This window comes from Apodemus sylvaticus, chromosome 9 (assembly GCF_947179515.1).
Source record: "Apodemus sylvaticus chromosome 9, mApoSyl1.1, whole genome shotgun sequence".
Lineage (NCBI taxonomy): Eukaryota > Metazoa > Chordata > Mammalia > Rodentia > Muridae > Apodemus > Apodemus sylvaticus.
This window is the reverse complement of record NC_067480.1, coordinates 39192421-39214079: the sequence shown is the minus strand read 5'-3', so window position 1 is coordinate 39214079 and position 21659 is coordinate 39192421. Positions and strand designations below refer to the sequence as shown.

General features: G+C 51.8%; 1 protein-coding gene across 8 annotated transcripts in view; it reads right to left on the bottom strand.

The window, feature by feature from the left end:
- Window positions 1-21659, bottom strand: part of Tns1 (tensin 1) — a 195033-nt gene that overhangs the window by 3692 nt on the left and 169682 nt on the right. For 5 of the 8 annotated variants that reach the window (XM_052193078.1, XM_052193080.1, XM_052193082.1 and 2 more), the window contains 12 exons: window positions 20476-20568; window positions 19569-19592; window positions 12403-12601; window positions 8967-10036; window positions 6033-6119; window positions 5225-5356; window positions 4543-4635; window positions 3680-3757; window positions 2022-2093; window positions 1659-1827; window positions 830-898; window positions 454-486 (listed from right to left, as the gene is read on the bottom strand). In XM_052193078.1, the coding sequence (XP_052049038.1) occupies window positions 454-486; window positions 830-898; window positions 1659-1827; window positions 2022-2093; window positions 3680-3757; window positions 4543-4635; window positions 5225-5356; window positions 6033-6119; window positions 8967-10036; window positions 12403-12601; window positions 19569-19592; window positions 20476-20568 (2119 nt within the window). The remainder of the gene's footprint in view (window positions 1-453; window positions 487-829; window positions 899-1658; window positions 1828-2021; window positions 2094-3679; window positions 3758-4542; window positions 4636-5224; window positions 5357-6032; window positions 6120-8966; window positions 10037-12402; window positions 12602-19568; window positions 19593-20475; window positions 20569-21659) is intronic. The other 3 variants (XM_052193077.1, XM_052193081.1, XM_052193076.1) reach the window with 2 other exon arrangements.

Here is a 21659-nt window from a genome sequence, read left to right as displayed (position 1 = left end):
CTCAGGAGGCTGAGGCATCGTCCTTTCCCTCTGGATTAGGTCCCTGGCTGCTTCTCTCTATTCCCAAGCAAGGCGCTCTCACTGTGGCCCACTCTGGGCACTTCTGGCCTCTATTTTTTTTATTCAACAGCTGCCAACAACTGACAGACCCCACCCTGTCCTCAGGAGCCTGCAGTCTAAAAGTCATACGACCCCCTCCCTGAACCTCTGAACCCATTTCTATCTACCCAAAATACACCTGTCCATTTTTAAGTAGTCTTTTCTTTGCATAAATCCTTCAGACTCCATGTCTGTTAGCAAGAAGATGCAGGCTATATTCTCTTTCTCTTAATCTCAGAGACCTTGGCATGCAGGCCCTTGTCAGGCCCCTGGCCTGGAGCCCACAGCCCTGTTCCCGCTTTCCCCACAGAGTGTAATGGCCAAGCAGCTGGGTGCAGGGAAAGCTACACTTACTTAGCAGGGGCGCCTCCCTCTGTCTTCATCCACCTGTGGAGAAAAATGCCCACAGTAAGTCAATGTGTCTCTCTCGGGAGCCCTGCCAGGGGAAGGAAGGAAGGCAGAGGAGCCCCCAGTCACGGAGACACTGCCCCAAGGGGAGAAGATGCTGCAGCCCACCTCCCATGTGGAGAGGATATAGCAGAGCAGGCAGAGGTGAGCGATGAAGTCTGTGGGAAGTCACCAGGTCTGGGGAGGAGACTCAAGTGGTTGCTACCATAATGTCTCTCACTGCCTGGGACACACCAAAGCTGTGGCTGAGGCAGGAACACACACACACACACACACACACACACTTCAGGGGCTAGAGCAAAGGTGCCTATAAGACACTTACTTTCTTTCTTGTGGATCCAGGTCACAGAAGGTGACAGTGTTGAGGGGGTAGTGTCGTCTAAAGAAGAGCCTGTGACAAAGATATCAGAGGGCCAGAGTGAGTGTGGGAGTAACCGCTTTGCCACACCTGCCACCAGATGCAGGTCAGGCTGTCTTCCCATCACTGTGTCCGTCATGGGTTCCCAAAGCCTCTTCTTATGACTGAGAAGGCCTGAGATCCTCACACCAGCACGTAAACCCCACATGGGAACACACAGATGTCGTATAGGAACATGTCCCACATGCCTGGACTGCTAGGGGCTGGGGAGGGAACTGGTGCCAAGAAATGATAAATGGGGAACCCTGGAAGAGGAAAGGAATGGGCTGGGAAGAGAGAGTGGGGGGGGAGGGAAGGAGAGAGAGGCACAGTGTGAAGACTTCTATTAAAAATCAAGGCCTTTGCTTCAGCTTTGTTATATATGCTCAAAGCGGGCCACTCTTTAGAAGGATGGATGGATGAGTGGATGGATGTTGGGTAAAGAGACGTTGGATAGCAGGATGCATACACGTGCACACACACACACAGGTATGAATAGTTAGGTGAGTGGCTGGATATATAAATGGATGTATGCAAGGGTGGAGATGTTGGTGAATGGATGAATGGTAGGTCAAGAATAGGTGGAGACTAGGTGGGTGGATGGACAGAAGGATGGTTGAGTGGGTGGGTAGGCGGGTGGGTGGACAGGTGGGCGGGTGGGTGGGTAGATGCATTGGTGCGTAGGTAGGCAATGGGTACGGGGTTCATAAGAACATGAATAAGCGCATAAATGGAAGAGGTCGACAAGACTTACTTTCTTTGATTGTCAGTCAGTGTGATTCCTTGGGCAGAGACCTTGAAGTGAACGATGGTGGCAGCTGGCGCAGGGTCAGCCGCCAACGTCTCAGATGTGGCTTTGGAAATGGCCTGCGGCCCTGTGAGTGACTCCATATCCACAGAATTGACGAAGAGCACATTGCAAGCTGGAGGAAATGGAGCCAGAGAGAGTCACGGGGGCTAGAGTGAGTGGGAACGAGCCTCAGAGCCACCGTGCAGAGACAGGTGCAGACAGAAATGGAATCTGACAGGGAATTCCAATTTGCACCTGCAGGAGGGGGCAGGACAGGGGGTGGGAAAGACAGGTCTGGGCATCAGTCCTATCTCAGGTGACATTTACCTGCTCCTTGCTTCAACAGGTCAGTGGTTGAGTTGGCAGGGCCTGAGCTATCTTTGGACTCATCTGTGGGGTCTGAAACAAAAATTCAATTAGTAATTAATACCCTACAGTAATTTAAACGAGTCTGGCTGGGCCTAAGGCAAGCATGGCTCATGCTTCCTGCAATAGATACTCTTTCACAGTGGGTCTTGGCAGGCGGTGCTGCGCGTATAAGATGAGGCCAAGGCCCCAGCACGCTGCTGGGATGCTCTAGAGTCCAGCAGAGCTGGGCTCAAATCCCCCACCACAGTAACTGCTAAGCATCTATGAAATGACGATGACAGCGATGGCGCCCATATCCCTGGGTCTCCAGAAACCCAGCACGTGACAAACAGCAAGGCTTCGAGGAGCAATGGGGACTGCAGGCATTTCATTTTACACCAGTGTGTCTTTGTATGAACCAGGGAGTGACTGAATCCAACACAGCACAGACTACCATGTTGTGATGAGTTAAGGACAAGGGACGGATGTATCGAGCAGCTCGGTTATACCAGCACACAGAATGCGCCTACAGCAACACACAACGCTTTATAGGCCACACACGCCATGTGTTTTACTTCAACTATACTTTAACAAGAAACTTCTGAGATACCAGAAATCGGAATGTGGCATGTTGCCTATAATCCCAGAACACTAGGGACTGAGGCAGAGTCTTGTGACAGCCTGGTCTATATAACATAGGCGTGGGGGCATTTTAAAAATAAAGAAGAGGAGGAGGAAAGGGAGGAGGAAGGAGAATTGAGGGATTGTTTGGATCAGGGCTTCTACACTTTGTTAAACAGGTGTGTTAGGATACAGATTGCTGGGCCATATCTGCCGCTGTATTGCATTGCTTTCTGATCACAGGGGCCTGACCATGGGTCTCACACATGCAGACAAGTGCTCTGCTGCATCTATGTGGCTAAATCTCCACCTCTCTTTTTGGCTTTTTACTCTGAGATCTCTGTGTTGCCCAATCGAACCTAACTCACCTTGCAAACCAAACCGAGTCTTGAACTTGTGATCCACCCAGCTCAACCTCCTAAATTGTTCAAGCCAGAGGTCTGCAGCCCCAAGGCCTGGCTCTGACAAATTTGAAAATATCTGCCTTTTAGCAAGTTCCCAAAAGCAGCAGCTTCAGGCACTGTGTTCTGAGAGGTGCCACTTTATATGATTTAAATATCAAACGATTTTGTAAGTTCCATACAAATATAATTGAATTAGTGTCTAAATTATGTGGTTACTAATGTTATTGAAGTTGCATTTGAACCTTTAAGCTAATAATGTTGGTCAATGGTTGTTAATAATTCAGTGTGTCTAACTGGATGTAGAGACATGGTCAACTGACACTAGAAGTCTCTCCTATGTTCCAGGATATAATCCTTGTGTTCCTGTCCCTGGCTTCTCAGATCTCCCCTGGGAGGAGGTCTGTTCTGAGAATCCAGTGTGGATTTTTTTTAAAGCACCAGAATATTTTCGAGAACAATTTGGCAAACCAATTAATGGGTGTTCTTAGAGTTAAGCTTTTTAATGAACATTTCCTCTCCTCTCCCCCATTTTTAATGACAATATGAAAGGGTCCCCTCTACTGCCTCCACCCTGGCTCCATTCTGGGCAGACAGCATGAGGGTATTGCCTACCTCGGCTTGGAATGACCAGTTTACAGGGCAGGGCCAGTGGGATGACAGAGTGCTGATAGACCAGGGCAGAAAGGGAACCTGTGGGGAGAGGCGACCAGGCAGAGTGACTAAGAGAGACTGGAAAATGCACACAAGGATCCCTACTTCACCCAGCTCCATACCATCCCAGTATCTGCCCAGAGTTTCCTTTCTGGCAGCGCTGGGGCTCGAACCTGGGGCCCGAGCCACATCTCAGCCTCCAGCTCCTTTATCACCACCCCACTTGCCAACCCCAGCAACAGAATTGGAAACCTTCCCCCTTTACGCTGGGAACTACAAGAAAACCTAACTACTTTCCTTGACAGCCATGTCCCCTAAGTCCTTCTAGGTACAGAACCCCCATGAGAACATTGCAGTAGGAAAACTGTAACATCAAATCCCAGCTCTGTTGCTTATCTAGGGACCTTAAGTGGCACTTACACATTCTTCATGTGCAAAATGGGGAGAGTGACAGCTACCAGGCAGGATTGCTATGACACCAGAACAACATGACATCTAGATAGTGACTTTCACATAGTAGGTGGCCAAGAAGGACAGCTGTTCTTACTGCTGTTATTTTAATGTACCGACAGTCCTTCAGCTAAGCAGAACAAATACAGAAAGGGAACTGGCAGAGAGGAGGAGCCACAGTACACAGTATGTAACTAGAAAGTGTGGCCAGGTTTCCATAAAACTTTATTTACAAAAACAGCAGCTGTTCCTTCCTTCTGCCAAAGCCATGTCCAGGAGGACTGGCAGCAGCAAGATAGAAAGAAGTTGTGTCAGAAACCCCCCTACCCCCGAGGACTGGAACAGAGACCATGATGACAAGCTAGGATGCTCACCGAAGTTTGGCTCGTTGGGACAGCCCTTGAGCTTGACTCCTCTAGGGCCTGTCTCGATCAGAAAGTGCCTCACCAGCTCATGGGTCATGTCTCCTGGAAAGGAAGTAGAAGAGGAGAAGAAAGAAGAAGGGGAGGAAGAGGAGGAGGAGGAGGAGAGAAGGAGAAGAGGAGAAGGAGGAGGAGAAGGAGGAGGAGGAGGAGGAGGAGGAGGAGGAGGAGGAGGAGGAGGAGGAGGAGGAGAAGAAGAAGAAGAAGAAGAAGAAGAAGAAGAAGAAGAAGAAGAAGAAGAAGAAGAAGAAGAAGAAGAAGAAGAAGAAGAAGAAGAAGAAGAAGAAATCACAATTAGTCACTTATTATTACAGCACCCTCCGCCACCTCCTAACACTGTCTCATGGCTTCTGTGGTGTATAGAATGAGATGGGAGAAAGTGATACTGAGACAGGGTGACTAGAGCCTTGTGGGATGAGAATCACCATTCATTCCCCTTCCTTCCATCCATCCAGGAAACACCTCACACATCATCCCAAAGGTCTGCTGTCACCAAAACCACCACTCAGCATCCTAGAGCTTCTCAGGGACCAGCCCTGGTGAATTAGGACCCTGTTCAGTACCCAAGGGTCTGAAGAAAGCAAGAAGCCCCAGCCCCAGTCCCAGCCCCAGCCTGGCAAGGAGAAGACTCTACCTTTCTTGCCCTGCTGAGCGATGGTTGGAGGGGGTGAGGACACCTTCATGGCCAGTCCATAAGCCCCTCGGAAGGAGTGGCTGTCCCTGATGATGAAGGCCCCTGGCTCCTGATCCTTCAGGAGGGCGATGGCTGAAAGGAGAGGAAACAGAAGAGGAGAGCTTGAGTCCCTCAGACCTCAAGGACCCCCTTCTCTGGAGAGATGACATTCTTTGATATCACGATATAAGGAAGCACTCCTGCAGGCCCTCCTGTACCAAGCAAAGCACATGTCTCTGATGATGACACCCAGTGTTGGAGGCCAGGCTATCTGCAGCCATTACTCAGCACAGCCTCACAACGGGAAGCAGACGGCAGGTGAATGGTGACTGGAACTGCTCTATAACTTCATTTAGAAAAAGAGAGTAAACCTGTAGGCCCTCCTTGCTGGTCCTTATCCCATAGTCAGACATCCTGGGGTGAGCTTCACCTTCAGGCCTACATTCCAAACTTGATTTTGTTTATTTTTTTCTGGACAATCATCATCATCATCATCATCATCATCATCATCATCATCCATACCATACCATAATTTCAGATGCTCTTGGCTGGGAAAACTAAGGCTTTGTTAGACCCCCTCCAAGGCTCTGCTCCTGACATCCCCCTTTTACACTGGTTTTTCCTGTCTGACTCTGATCCCAGCCTTGTCTCTGGGACCACCACCTACTGTAAGAAGGAATGAGCTCTTGCTCAAGGCAGACATGGTGAGCAGGAGTGCATGAAGTCTTCTGATGGAACCCCAAGCCAACGGTGACGTCCCCCAACTCACCCTGCTCTCTGGAGATCTCAGGCTTGTACCAATACTTGGAGGTGTCCTGGACAAACTTCACTTTAGCCCGTATCTCCGGACTATTGTCTAAGGGAGGAAACAAAGGGAGTTTTACAGCTGAATTGCATGCTCCCCAAAAGATGATGACACTCTAACACTCAGAACCTACAAACATGGTCTCATTAAAAAGAGGGTCCTTGCTAATACAATCAAATTTAGACAAAGGCATACCAGACTGGGATGAGACCTAATCCAATAGGACTCGTTTCTTTCAAAATAGAAAAGAGATGACGGACACATGGAGACTATACCAGGTGAAGTCAAGAGACACAGACCATTGTCATCAAGAGAAGTATTGGAGAAGGTCTGAGAACGGTACTCGGTCAGAGTCCCTGCCAACATCTGGGTTTTGATCTTTGATCTTTGCTATGACAGAATTTATTTCTATTATTCTAAGCCAACAAGTGTGTGTCAGCCCTAGAAAATAAACCAGAAAGCTGAATCCTTAAACATCACAGAGCATGGCGGAAGGTACCCAGCAACCCTGTCCCACAGGCTGCCACCTGTCAGTCACAATCATTGCCATTGGCCATTCTGTGGTTAAAGGACCTGGCGAGGCATCCATTGAGCTGGAGAAAACCCCTTCCCCACCCATTCCCTACGCCTAGAAGATTCTGAGGACATCTTCTCCACTTCCTTCCCACAGGTTGACACCTCTCTAGTCCCTTCTTCTTGTGCTCCCAGCCTCAGTCTACCACCCATGAGCAAGGGCAAGAAGACCCACGCCCCTCTCTCTCTATGGCTCATCTCCCCTTGACCCCATGCGGAAAGTGGCATTCTGCATAAGTAGGGTCACAAGTTCCTCCTACCCTCAACATCTAGACCAGGGAATGACCAGTACTCTAGTGGTCATCTACAGAGTTTCACACACAGCAGGATGATATCTCCAGCCAGATACTTTGTAGACCATAGCTTCTTTCTCAGAATGTTACATTGTAGAGGGGTTTGGACAAGATTGAGTCCAACTACAGCATTTCCCTGGAACGTGCTAGAACATGGCTCCTTCCCCCTCCCCGCAGTGAGTGTTTCTGGGCCTAGCTCCTTGTCTTTGTGCTCTGAGCCTCGAAGCTCAACCTTAGTTCTTCATAAAATACCCAATGGGTCATTGCGAATTGCATCCCCTGAACCACAAGGTGGGCTGTTAGAACTTAGTCTTGCTTTCCACTAACACTTTCACCCTCTGGCACAAAGCAGGAAAAAGCAAAGGGGTCAGGGCAGGAAGAAGGAGGAGAGGGGAGAAATCCACTTTGACAGTTCTACAGTTCTCTGTGAGAGAGGGAAGCAGGGGACGTCGTGTCAAGGGTGCTAACGTTAGGAGAGAAGGAGCCTGCAGCTGTGGCTAAGAACGCTGGTTCTCATGAGCACCCGGGCTCCATCTCCAGTGGCCTGAGGGGACTGAGCGCCTTTCCCAGGCTGTGCAACTAGAGAATGCATCTGCTGCAGGCGCCTGGCCCTCCTCTGAAGCTCAGCCATGGTTGATCTAGGGAACTGTCAGAGGCGACTGCACTCCTGTGTGTCTTCCTGTGTTGACTCCAAAGGCTATTTTAAGTAGGCAAGATGGTGGGAAACAGGAAGTGTCCTCACTCCTAGAAACTTCATACCCTTCAAGGATCGGGGCTGGGAACCAGATGTCCTAGTAGGCGGCAGGAAGCAGAGGAGTGCAGGGTCACTCTAAGTGTCCCAGCTTGGAAGGACCTGGGAAAGACACAGGACAGAGAGCCTGGGTGCCTTAGGTCTTCCCCAGGCTGTTCATAAGTTTCTGCATCTGCCTTGGACACGGGAACTCAGGAGTCTCTGCAGATCATCTGATGTAGATCACCTGAAGCCTGGACTTTTTGTTTGGAGAATAAACAGTCTCCATGGAATCAAAGACATCAAGAGTGGACTTGGGTGAAGAACTTACCCTGTGGGAAGCAGGTCTGTTCAGACCAGGCTCTGCTAAAAACATCTCACACCCCTTGCCTTTACTCTTGTCACCTGCCCACCTGGCCCACTGTCCACTGATGTGTGGGGCTGACAAAGGCCATAGTGGTCAGCGGAGTCTCACAGTTCTGTTAAGTTATACTATCTCTCAAACTGTGAATATATGCTGAAGACATTCCCATCATGCACCGTGCGCGCGCGCGTGTGTGTGTGTGTGTGTGTGTGTGTGTGTGTGTGTGTGTGTGCACATGCCACAGCCTGCATGTAGAGGGCAGAGGGCAGGGGCTCTTGTTCACTGGTATGTATGCCAGGCTATCTGGCCTGTAAGCTTTTTCGGAGTCTTCTGTCCCCACCTCCCCTCCCAACACAGGAGCACTGGATTATAAACACACATTCCTGTGCTCAGTTTTTACATGGATCCTAAGGATTCAAATTCAGGTCTTCCTGTTTGTGCAGCAAGTGTTTCACCCACTGAGATGTCTCCTTTGCCCCAAGAACACTCCTCTGGGACAGTATGGGCCTGGATTGGAAGTCAGATCTGTCACCAGGTAACTGTACAATGACTGCCAGTCAAGCAATAGGAACTTTGTGAGCCTTAGAGTGTCCCCGTATAAAGCAAGGATAACAAATCCTACTGCCACAGTGGGTCCGGAGGATTAAATGAGTCCTTAGCTCAGGCTGCCACACAGCATGTGCTCAGTAGGAGGCTATGACAGTGACAGCCATCCAAACAACATACTCTTTCAGCTTAGTATTCCATCCTCCTCATCCCGCACGTCATCATCACAGCGACTCTATGTTAGCCATGCTACAAAGATACAGTTCCCCTGCCCTCCCCTAAACAGGCAAGGAACTCAGGCCTACGAGTCGATGACCCACCTACAGTCATCTGCCAAGGGATGGCTGGGACAGATGCCCTAACTTTGGGGCAATGTAAGAGAAGAGACACACCTGGCATCGAGTACTTGGAAAAGTCCGGAAGCGTGTGGGAGAAGGAGACGGTGCTGCTCCCACTGGGACTGGCCATGCCATTGGCGATAGATGAGGAGGACACTTTCCCATTGATGGTGGCATAGTTGGGGAGGCTGCCTGCCCGGTCTCCCACTGACATTCTCCTCTTCTCTGGTAAGGCTGGTGTGGGGCTCCCCTGCCGGAAGGCTGCTGAGTCTGGCGAGGGTGAGGTGGCAGGGCTGCTCAGGCCAGGGTAGTAGGCAGGAGAAACCGGGAATGACGGTGTGGAAGGCGCCTGGTAGCCAGAGGCACTGCTTTGCCGGGACAGTGTTGGTCTTCGGTCCTCCGGGGTAGAGTAGCCTCCGTAAGCTGCATGCCGGTCCAAGGTGGGGCTCCCAGGAACCACAGATCCAGACCCACCCAGGTGCCGGCCCAAGCTGGGACTCCCAGGGCTAATGACTGCATTGCCGTGGAGACTGGAGGCCAGGTTCCCTTGGTGGGCCCCAGGGTGTCGACCCAGGCTTGGGCTTCCTGGAGTGGTGACCACACTGCTGTGGAGGCCAGGAACCTGATGGCTTCCCACTGGGTGCCGGCCCAAGCTGGGACTTCCAGGAGTGGTCGCTGCACTGGCTGGGTGGCCAGAAACCACATTACCATGGAAACCTGGACCAGATGGACCCATTACCTGCCGGTGGCTCAAACTGGGACTACCGGGGGCAGCCATGGTGGGGTTGATGGCCCTCCGGCCAAAACCGGGACTAGGTGGAGTGTTGGTACCCACTGTCCTGTGTCGCGCCTGAGGGCTCCCAGGCACCATGTGGACGCCAGCGGCGCTGAACTGCGGCTGCCCTTGGCTTTCTGGGGAAGAGCTGAATGGCTGGAGGGAGTAGTCAGGGCTGCTGTAGCTGCTGCCACCAACAGGGATGGGTGAGGAGCTCTGATAACTCAGTGCTGCAGGGCTCGGCTGCCCCAAGCTGCCTGAACGGATGCTGGAGTCCAGCATGGGCTGGATGGGAGTCCGGGGACCCTGGTCACTGCTCCCCGCTGATGGGAAACTGCCCACGGAAGTGCTAGAGAGAGAGAGAGATGACAGGTAGAAAGGTCAGTGTGTGATACTTAATAAAGGGTGGACTTTGGCTGAGTGGCCAGCATCCTTCAACCTCTAAGAACAGTAAGAGCTCCACTCAGTAAAGAGGGAGTCGGAGCTTTTATCCATTGCATAATGGAACCATCAGAAGAAAGGGAGGGTCAGAGGTTAAGGAGTAAGCTCAGCACCACAGAGGTCTAAAAGGCAAGCTTTCAACTCAGCTGTATCTGACTCCAAAACCCACACTTTCTATCCTGACCTGCCAATCATAGCAATCACTAGGGAAACTAAAAGCAGCTGTCCTGGTGTAAGTCCTCAGCACCACAGAAGCTTAAGAGAGGCGGTCAAGTCACTCAGCTCTATTCCTATTGGAGCCAACTTAACTCAGATTCTCTGGGTGTTTTATCATTTCCTTGGAGTGCTAAAATTGTCCTTTCATTCCTAGGTGACTCCAAAAGGCAAAGAAAAAAAAATCACATAAGTACCTCAAATTAGGAGACTTTAGGTAATTGGGAAGTCTATCTTTAGCACACACACCTCTAAAATCTGGTCACTAATGGCACAAGCATGAGGCTCCTATTTAGGCACAAGCTGGTAGACCCAGGACTTTGTTCATGTGTGTGTGTGTGTGTGTGTGTGTGTGTGTGTGTGTGTGATGGAATAGAACAAGGTTGCCCAGAGACCAGGGAAAGCAGCCACTAGAGGGAGGTGGCAAACTTGATGATGCTTCGCAGCCCTGGGGAAAGAAAGGTCTTTACAGAGCTCAGGGCCCCAGGTAGAAGAGGCTGTGCGCTCTAGGACCAGCAAGAGACAGGGACACAGAGAAGGCCAAGATGAACGCCCTGGAGATAAACTAGATTGTGACAAGGTGGAGCTGCAGCAGGCTGGACCATGTTGCACAGAAGCAAGGGGTGGTAATGAGAGTGGGGTCCTATGGAGGAGTTCTAGAGTTTCTGGAAGGAGCCAGCTGGGTGCAGAGGCGCTATGAGGAAGAAGCCAGGGTAAATGAGAGAACCTGACTCCTGCCACCTCTCTATGCCTACGCAGGAGGCCTCCACCTTGTGGGGAGGAAGGAAGGTGGTGGATGTGTAGGGAGTGTGCCTCGATGGAGGGTTCAGAACCAGGGTCCATCTCTGCTCATCTCTTGCCAGCCTGGGCAGGGCTCATGGCTGGACCAGTGTGGGCGTGAGCAGCAAACTGACCACAGTGAAGGAGGAGAGCTAGAGTCTGGAGGCCATGGGGATCCCAGCACCATGGGCTGCAGAAGAGACAGGGGACAGGGTCTCCCCTGTCAGGGAGACTTGTATTTAACCAGCTTCTTCCTCCCCTGCCGGCCATTCTGCCTCTAGACCTCACCCAGACCCATCTCAACCTGTGTCCCTGCATCGGTTTCCCATCATGGCATGGAGTCTTGCTCTCACCACCCATCCTTGAAGCTCCCAGGGGCACCCCAAGCAGGAACACTTCTGAAGGGTTGGCCTCTGCTACCCAGCCCTGGGGATCCCAAGGCTGTCTGGCTCACTCCGATGGATACCAGTAGCATCTGTCCATCAAGATGCACCTCCCTGGTGAGTCACATGCTCTGAGCTGCCCTCCTGCCTACATCGTACACGCTAGTCCTCTGTCCCTCTGACCTACATCTTCACTCCAAGATATCCCACCATCCTTCTGGGTTCCTGCTCTACAGCACCTCCCTTTAATACCACCCACCCACCCCCACCCCCACTTCCCTGGCTAGAAGTAACTGTCCCTGCTTTGTGCTCCAGGGACTCTGTTTCTGGTCCATGCTGTGCACAGGTGGCACCTGTCTATGTACATCACTCAGGTCTGAGGAATGGACAGAGAGATGGGGGGGAGGGGGGAGGGAGAGGGGGGGAGGGGGAGGGGAGGGGGAGGGGGAGAGACTCTAGATACATACAGCTGTAGGTTGAAGCCTGTTTCTGATACCACTCAGCTACTGCCCCCTTTGGATCTCAGCTGCCTCTTCTGAAAAATGGGACCAGCAAATCTTAACTCTTAGGACTGCAGCAGAAAGCAGACCAGTGCCCGAAGCTTTGAGGAAGGCAGCCTGTCGCCTGGGGTAGAGCTTCCTGCACATTAGCGGTTACCACCACCACCGGGAGATTAACAACAGGAAGGACTGCTCACTGGTCCCGTTCTCTCAGTGGAGTGAAGCACTACCTCAGAGCCTCACTCATCACCCTGTTCCCTGAAGCTGGATGCCCAGAAACACTCTCTCCCTGAGACTCAAAAGTGCTTTCAGAGTGCAGCAATCTTGATGAGGTTTTGCCCATCTTCATGCCCTAAGCAGATCCCAGATTCTCACCGTGCTCCCCATTCCCGGCTTACCTGTCAGCACTGAGGATGGGGCTGCTTGTGGAGAGGGGGCTGGGGGAGACGAAGGAGCCCGCCGGGGTCCCGTTCCTCAGGGGTGTCTCGTGTCCATAGACACGGGCGGCTGGTGCACTGAAGCTCTTAGGCTCAACCTCCTGAGCTCGAGGCCCTGACACTGCTGTCCTCGCCACGGACTCCACATAGCTCCGGGGCTCTAGAAGGAAAGAGACAAAGAGTGGGCATAGGTGTGGTAGAAATCCACCCCCACCCAGATAAGGAGCACAGCACCCAGAGTCCAGGCTGAGAGAGAGACAGCATGGAAACCCGCCACAGGATACTGAGGTAAAGTACTGAGGCTCCTGCTTGCCAGTACTCCCCAGCCTGAGGCGAGCTTTAAGGAGCACTGGATTTCAAAAGCCTCTGCTTCGTGAGGCTCAGGCTCCCCCTCTGCAAAAGGCCGCCAGCTCTTCCCCCCAAGACTGTACTTGGCGCCCCCCCCCCCTTTTGCAGCCTTATTTCTGCCCAGCCCTATCAAGGTCCCCAGATGCTCAGGCTCCGAGAACAGCCCCAAAGCCATCACCTTCGTCCATACCTCAGGATAGCACCCAGCTTGTTCTTCAAACAACATCCAGTACCAGCTACTGCACACTCACCAGTCCCTTCCTGCCAAGACACCCCACCCACGTCTGCACAACACACTCAACATTCCTCGGAAGACTGATATGGAAAACCCCGTGCCCGGGTGGAGCCAGACATTCTGTGTCCACTGTGGTACAACCGACGTGCCAGGCCCTGTACAGAAGGGTTTCATGCACAGTATCCCCCACCTAGTGTTCAGAGTAGCATTAGTGACAGAAAGGCCATTTGACAGATGATGAGACTGAGTCCTGAAAGGGAAAATGATGGACCAGGCATATTAGACCGGGACTCCCATGGCCCCAGAGGCCAGCCCTGAAATGAGCCCTATGCTAATTAGAACAAGGATCAGTGTTCTGGGCTTCTCCAGGGACATTATCATATGCAGGAGACCCGTGTCATGGTTACCACCTAGGATCCTGCCACCATCTTTGTTGCCTCTGAAGGACAAGATCTGAGCACAAATGCCTAGCTGTCACATGCATAGAATTTGCCAAAGCCAGCTGTGGAAATGCTGTCAGCCTGGAAGAGCCAGGCCCTGTAGCCCTTGAGGACCAGGACTAGGGACCTAAGTAGGAGAGCCCCTCCCTCCCCAGGTTCCTAGGGGCAGATGAAAGAAGGAAAGTTGAGACAAATAAACTAATAGTTTACTCCCTCAACTGGAAGAAAACCTAGCTGGGAAGGAGGGAGTTACCCTGAGTGTTGAGACCTCACTCCATAAGGGCCTCCCCACTGTCCACACCCAACCCCTGGGTGCTGACGGAGCAGCCACCTGGGCAGCCTGAGGGGAGAGCTGGCAGAGACGCCCTCAAGCAGCTCAGGTCTCCACCACTCACTTCCCAGGCGTCACAGGCCGACCTGACAGAGAAGGTTTGAACTTTGACCTCCCAGGCCCTGGAACTGTGGAGTGCTGTGATGCAGAATGGTCAGAGTCTCTACAAATAGCTTAGATGGGAAGGTCAGATGGTCCCTGTCTCAACCCCTCAAGCCAGCCGCCATGCACGACAATGCCTGCAAACAGCAGCTAAAGGAACGGGCATGCTCCCGTCACTGTGGAATAAAAGCGCTCACCTGGCTCGGATAGAGGCCTGGAAGAAGGGACATGCCCCTTTAGTTCTTGGTGGTTCTGGTTCGTTCCACACTGGTCTTTGACCTTAACCCCCCTCCACCCTTGCACATTCCTTGCCTGGGGTGGGGTGGGGGATGGTGGTCAGACTCCTCCTCCTCTTCCAGTCTCCTAGGGAGCAGCTGACCCATAGGCCACCAAGCAGGGGAGGGCAGGAAAAGTGGAGCCAGGGAGGGAACTCCGTGGAGAACATTCCAAGAGCCCAAACCCATCCCGAGTGGTTGTTGGCAGCTGGGAGTAATAGTGTATACAACGGTGACTTACTACTCAGCCAGGGACTGTCTGCTCGTCACCTACATCCCAAGTACATCACCTCACTCACTGAGGGTGGGGGTCGGGGGTAAAAAAGCTTGGGCTGAAGTAAAAAGACCAGTACTTCCCACCCTGATAAAATGAAGACATATAGGAGTGGGGGGAAGGCCTCTACAGTAATAACACTTGCCTAGCATGCACAAGGCCCTAGGTTCAATCCAGCTCACAAAACATACAAACATACATACATACATACATACATACATACATGCATACATGCATACATAAAGTATTAAAGACTTGGTGGTAAAGAAGGAAGTGAAGAGACCCCTTGAACCCCAGACCCAGAGCTAGCATTAGTATTGGGGCGCAGGTACCCCCTCTAAGCCCACAAGCACCTCTGCCTCATGGTAAGATCTCTGCCTTCTCTGGGTGGGCGGGTGCATGGTAGGTGCTGGACAACTCTGTACCAGGTCACCTGTTTCGTAGCCTCCAACAGCATCACCAAGATCTCAGAGGCATCAGAGTCCCCCATTGATTGTGTGTCAATCAATGTCTTCCTTTTTGCCAAATCTATCCTCATGGAAGGGGTCAAACAGAACCAACACAGAAAGCCTTTCTAGATCCACCATGGTGAGCTGTCTCCCTCCCTCCTTCCCTCTCAGAAAAGAATCCTGTTCAGATGTTCAGGTGGTCCCCGGACTATGTGTACCCACCGGAAGGGGCTGCTCCCCACATGTTGAAATGACACAGATTCTCAGCTCTGCCCCTGAACCCTATGGGCCTGACAAGCCATCAAATCCCTCTTGTTAATAAAATGGAGTCTGTACTGCCTTCCTCTCAACTCTGTTATGAATAAAAAAAAAAATTGACACTGACCCCGCAAGGCCTGTTTAACCTTCCTCTAGCCCACATGCACAGGCACCATGCACAGGCTCTGGGCTCCAGTTTTATTGTTTGTTTACATTTCTAGGGGAAGCTGGAGACTACGGAGATGGCTTCACGGGTGAAGAGCCCAGTGATCAAGAATGAGGGCCTCACTGATCAAGGATGAGGACCTGAGTTTGAACCCCGTCACCCACACAGAAGCTGGGAGCAGGGTCAAGTGTCTGCAATCCCAGCACCAGGAAAGAAGGGGGATGGAAAGGGGGATCCCTGTGGCTCAGTGACCAGCCAGCTTAGCCAAAATGACGAGGTCCAGGTTCAGCAAGAGACCTTGCCACAGAAAACAAAGTGGGGTGTCATAGAGGAAGACATCCCACGTTAACCTCAGGCTTTTACACACGCAAGTGTGTGCACACTCTCACACACACACACACATGCACACTCACCCACACACGTGCACACTCTCACACACACACACACACTCACACACACACACACATACACACACACGTTATGACATCTGAGCTCAGAACCATTTCTCTCTTCTCCACTCTCTACCCAGGGTTCACCATGCTAATGTCATTCCATGTGCATGTCTGCCCAACATGTTACTTTTTTTAGTCTAAGGTCTCAGAAAGCTGTGTCCCCTCCTTTCAAAATATTCCATATACAATTCTTTTTCACTTAACAAAAATGGTCATGAGATTAAGAACCATAGCTTATCTCCCCAGAGCCTGGCCCGCTGCCAGCTGCATAGCAGGCACACAGAACAGTGATTGACTCAGTGCCTCAATGAAGAAAAGAATGCACAAATATATTTAGTCCCGTGGCTTCGGCAGAGCAAACATCCCTCAGATTCTTCCTTCCCCAGCTGAAGAATTCTGCCACTGATCATTTTTCCTCACAAGCCTCTTTTCCTGAATTTCCCATCAAAGTATCAGAAGGGACATCAAGCACGGCTCTCAAGGGTCAACAAAGAATGTGGCCTGGGCTGACCCAGGAGGCGGCGCCTGAGTTATGAAATGTGGAACTGGTAGCTCGACTTTAATCCGTGTCCTCACCACCCACTCCCAAGCTTGAAGGCCCGGCCACAACAGGCCTGGAAACGGGTGGCTTAGACAGGGCCTTTGACTGGGAAACAGGAGGCCCAGCAGTACAGTCCGGCCCTGCCGCCTCTTGGCTGTGATCTTGGGTAGGTCCCTCACCCCCACCCTAACCCAGACCTTAGTTCCACATCCCTGAAGTACAGGCGTGGCTGGGTGGATCTCAAGAAACCTTCCCGTCAGAATTCCTCTGCTCTGATACAGAGGCGGCTGGAGGGTAGAGAACTAACTCCTAAGCAGAGAGTCGTGTGTGAAGCACACTTAGGAGGCCTCACTTGAGCTCCGTCAATAGTCACCCTTCTGAACAGTGACCCAGAAGCAGAGCACAACTGCCAGGGTCTATGCGCCTACGCGGTGACTTTCTCCCTGGAGTCTGACAGCCCACTCCTGTACTGAGTCAGCCGCCCACACTCAGGACCTGAGCCTCTCTGTGCTGCCAGGCACCGAGGCTGTGGGAAGTAATCTAGAGGAACCTCATCCCCTGCATGCAAGTAGCCGTGACCCCAGCTTCCCAGATCTGCAACTGGGTCTGCATCACTTTGAAGCTTCTACACAGGCTGGTTAGAAGCCAGCAAAAGGAGCTGGAGAGATGGCTCAGCAGTTAAGAGTACAGGTTGTTGCTCTTATAGAGGACCTGGGTTCAATTCCCATCAAACACAGTGGCTCACAACCACCTGTAACTCCAGTTCCAGAGAATTCCACACCCTCCTCTGACCTCCACAGCCACCAGGCACACAAGCGCATGCACAGTGGCAAAATATTCATACAAATAAAATAAATAAATCAAAAACTCAAGATAACTGATTAAAAATGTAGAGAAATCAGCGAGGCCATGACCATCACACCTGGAATAAAGCATCAGTAGGACCACACCCATGCTGGGATGGGAATCAAGGTGTTCAGCGCAGAGGAAAGTGAGCCTAAGAAAACCAAACCAAACCCATATAGCACAGTGGTTCTCAACCTGTGGGTCGTGACCCCTTTGGTGGGAGTAAATAACCTTTTCACAGGGGTCACATACCAGATACCCTGCATATCAGATATTTCCATCTCAATTCATAACTAGCAAAATTACACGTATGAAGTAGCAACAAAAACAAATTTTTCATGAAACTGTATTGAAGGACTGCAGTATTACAAGGTTGAGAATCACTGCCCTATAGAAATGGCCACATAGAGCCAAGTCCCAGTGTGGGAACACCTAGCGTGGTACAGCTGAAGGGGCCTTAGTACTCACCTGTCTAACGCTTCCTGTGGAGGTGAAAACGCGCATGCCCAGAGACACATCGGGGCCACTCGGGGCACTGTCCCTTGTTCCATGATCACCATGAGTCTATACTGAACATCTGGCCTCCTGAGCTAACCTTCTCTGCCAGATCACAGCCCCTCTTCTTGTCGAGGAACAATGTCAGGCTTCCTTCAAACCAGGGCTAGGCTGGCCCCACAGCTGAGATCCACTGTGAACCCCTTAAAAGTATTTCTCAGGGGAGCCAGTGAGATGGCCCAGTGGGTAAAGGGTGTGTGGGGAAAGGCTTGCCACCAAGCCTGACACCTGAGTTCCCAAGTTCAATCTCACACACAGACATGGTAGAAAGAGAAATTCCCCTGATCTCCACACATGTATCATGGTATGCATGCACCCATGTGTGCAGCACACACAAACACATAAACACACACAAATAAAATAAAATTTTATAAATAAAATTATTGGGGTGGGGAGCAATTGCTTCTCAGGATTGTACATGGGTGTCCTGAGGCATTTTTTGTGGGAGTGAGCGCTTAACCAGCCCGCAGTAACTACAGGGGCCCAGGTTTCAGAAAGACACATTTCCTACCACTATGCCGACAGGAAATAAGTCATAGCTCTAGGACTGTAACTTTAGAGTAGGGATACTATCTCACTATGGTCTGAACTTGAGAGTTCCTCATAGGTGCATGTTTGGAACACTCAGTCCCTAGCTGATGGCTCCACTTTGTAAAGCTGTGGAACCATTAGGAAGGCCGGGAGTTTCAGAAGTTGGCCTTTGAAGGGAATGCCCGCCCCTGATTGCTGCTGCTTTCTCCTCGGCTTCCCAGACTACATGAGTGGCCTTGATCACACACTCCCCACCATCAATACCCTGACCTCCATCACAAAAGACTGAAATCTCTCCTCAACCACGGACCCAAATAAACCATTGGTCTACATGCTGTCTGCAAGCTCACTGTCACGGAGAGACAGTAGCCAACTCAAACAGCAAGCCGACACTGAATCTATTGAAGGCACTGTCGTCAGGAGAATGCCACCGATACCCAAGAAGAGAAAGCCAGCGATACACCTTCAGTACACAGGACAGCCTCTAGAATGACCTGCACAGGTACCACCTGAGTGGCCAAGAGAGAGGTCCTGTTCCCTCTACCCCTCCCCATCCCATTGTGTACACTGCACACCACCCAGGGGGTGCACGTGCCCCTGGGAGGGGAAGTGGCACAAGGGGTATTTTTGTCAACAAGGCGGCACCATGCTGACGCCTGGGTACTAGCTGTGCCTGAACTGGTGCCCAGTGGCAACACATTTCCCAGGCAGCATTCAGGCAGTGCCCAGAGTGGCATCTCATTGTCAGAGGGTGGGGCCAGGAAGGCTATACGCCTAGTCACTTGAGAGCAGGTGAGAGAAGAGATCTATCCCAAGCCAGCCTTGCCAAACGCCACGTGAAAAGCCAGCCGCAGCCCCAGAGGGTGAGAGCCGCACACAGCTAAGTGCACTTACCTTCTGGAGGCTTAGTCACCTCCGCTCCCTCATCTTCTTCTGAGGGAGGAGAAGAGAGACAGGAGGAGGAGGAAAGGCAGGAAGGAAGAGCAGATGATAAGGATGAGAGCCAGGACAAGAAAGAGAGAGAGAGAGAAGTTATCAGGATTACTTGTAGAGAAAGAATTTGCTGGAGAAAGGGAGGCTGGAAGCTGAGATCTACTCCGTACAGAACCTCACTCAGGAACCTGGTCCCTCCCAGCCTCTGCAGCCAGGCCTTGTGTGGATCAAGCATCAGGTAATAGCATGCTGGCTAATGAGAGAAGGCCTCCAGCCCCTCATCTCTGTGACGGCTGGGTGTGTCTGCCCACGATCCGTATGTGGAGCGTGTGGAGGCTGCGCCTAAGTCAGTGCCTGCATTGTTCACACATGCGTATCACTATCCTCTTACCTGGCTGGATCAGTCTTCTGGCAACTAAAGAAAAAAGCAAACGTTGACCCCAAGAGCCCCAGCCTAGCTTTAAAACTAGAGTCTCTAGTTCAGTAGACTGCCAGATCGCCATCAAAACTCTCAGGACCCTTGTTTCTCTCCCCACAGAAAGGTGCGAGGGGGTGAACAGGAAACCGAGGGATGGGTCTGGTAACCATTCACTGCAGTCAGGAACCGTCCCCCTCCCACCATGGTCATCCACCTCATAACCAATACAGGTAGGTGGTCTTGGGGTGGCTGAGGGAGCCCCTGGAGCCCAGCTCCTATTCTCAGGGTCAAAGGCTGCTGACATTGGGCATGTGAACACAGCAGTGAATTGGGGAGCAGTAGGCACCTTTATAGGAAGAGGAAACTGGGACTGACGGTAAAACAGTTGGGGGTTGGGGGAGGGCAGACAGCATGGGTACCAGGAGTGACTCATTTCTCAGGCAAAGCTTTGTGGGCAGACAAGAAAAAATGCCTATGCTCCAGGCTCTGAAGTCATGAGGATACACAAGAGCCACTGGGCTGTAGCAAGGCTGAGAGGCTGTCACCAAACAGCAGGCATGTCTCTCTACACACCTATGTGTAACACACACACACACATAAGTGCTGGGACACAGGCTGTGGGTCAGGCTTCGAGCAGGGCTGACCAACTCCAACAAAACTGGAAGCGGGTCTCAAAATCCTAAGGCCCCGAAGACACAGTGGGCAGGAAGAACACCCCAATGCCTGCAGAGGGCCCCCCTGAGCATCATTCTCAGTCTCCTCGGTCTAGGAAGGTCCCCAAACCTCTACTCCGTGGGGACTCTACTGAGAACACCTGCTGAGGCTGCTTGGTTCTCCTGGCCTCCCTGGCCTTCTCCCTCCCTCCCTTCCAGCCACTCACCACCTGTGGGGTGCAGCAAGATGTCCGCTGGGTTGTGGGGTTTCAGACCAAGAGCAGACAGGGGTGTCTTGGCCAGACCTGGAGGAGAGCGCGCTGTGTGGAAAGAAGAGGGGGAAGTTGGGGGTTGGGGGAGGGCAGACAGCATGGGTACCAGGAGTGACTCATTTCTCAGGCAAAGCTTTGTGGGCAGACAAGAAAAAATGCCTATGCTCCAGGCTCTGAAGTCATGAGGATACACAAGAGCCACTGGGCTGTAGCAAGGCTGAGAGGCTGTCACCAAACAGCAGGCATGTCTCTCTACACACCTATGTGTAACACACACACACACATAAGTGTGTGGAAAGAAGAGGGGGAGATGCAGGAAGCGAGGTCACATCATGGTAAGGGTATATACTGGTGAGGCCTGGGGACCAAGAACCAGCCCAAAGCCCCCTCTCCCGGGCTGAACGCCTCCCCTGACCTTGCCTGCCTCTGCATTTCAGCTTGAAAGGCAGAGAATTCAGAAGTGACATCCTGTCCTGACCCTACCCCACCACTGAGAGACTGACTTCTATGGCTCCTCCCCACAGCGACAGTCCCTCTACCTCAGGAAGACTTATTAAACACAGCAGACTTCTTCCAGTGTCTTTGCCTTTCTCTCACACGCACATGCACACGCGCATACATACAGTCTGTGTAAATCACACACACAAACGGAAGACAAGTGAACAATGGTCTCGACAGGACACATCTTGAAGAGTGGAGCTGAACATCACAGGCAGGGACCTCACCATCCCTGAGACTCAGAAGCCCTAGGCCATGTGGTCCATTCAAAATTGCAAGAGAGGCCTTGTGAGAGTGAGGCTTGGGACTCTGGGAGGAGAAACTAGCACTCCTGTCATGAGCACAGCTTCCTGGGTGAAACGAGGTTCCTCCTGAGGCCCATCTGGGTTACAAGTGTCACATAGCACACAAGGTCAGAAAGGGCTACCCAGCTTTCCCTCCATCAGCCAAGGACTTTGAGCCAAGCAACAGAAAACACGTACATGCATGAACATACACATACACTCACACATGCATATGCATGTGCCCTAACAGGGGACATCGTATGTACAGATGAGACTTGCTTCTATATACCTTTTCTCTATACCAAGGCACCCCAAAGGACAACACGCTTGCATGGCTGAGTCAGGAAAGGTCTTCCC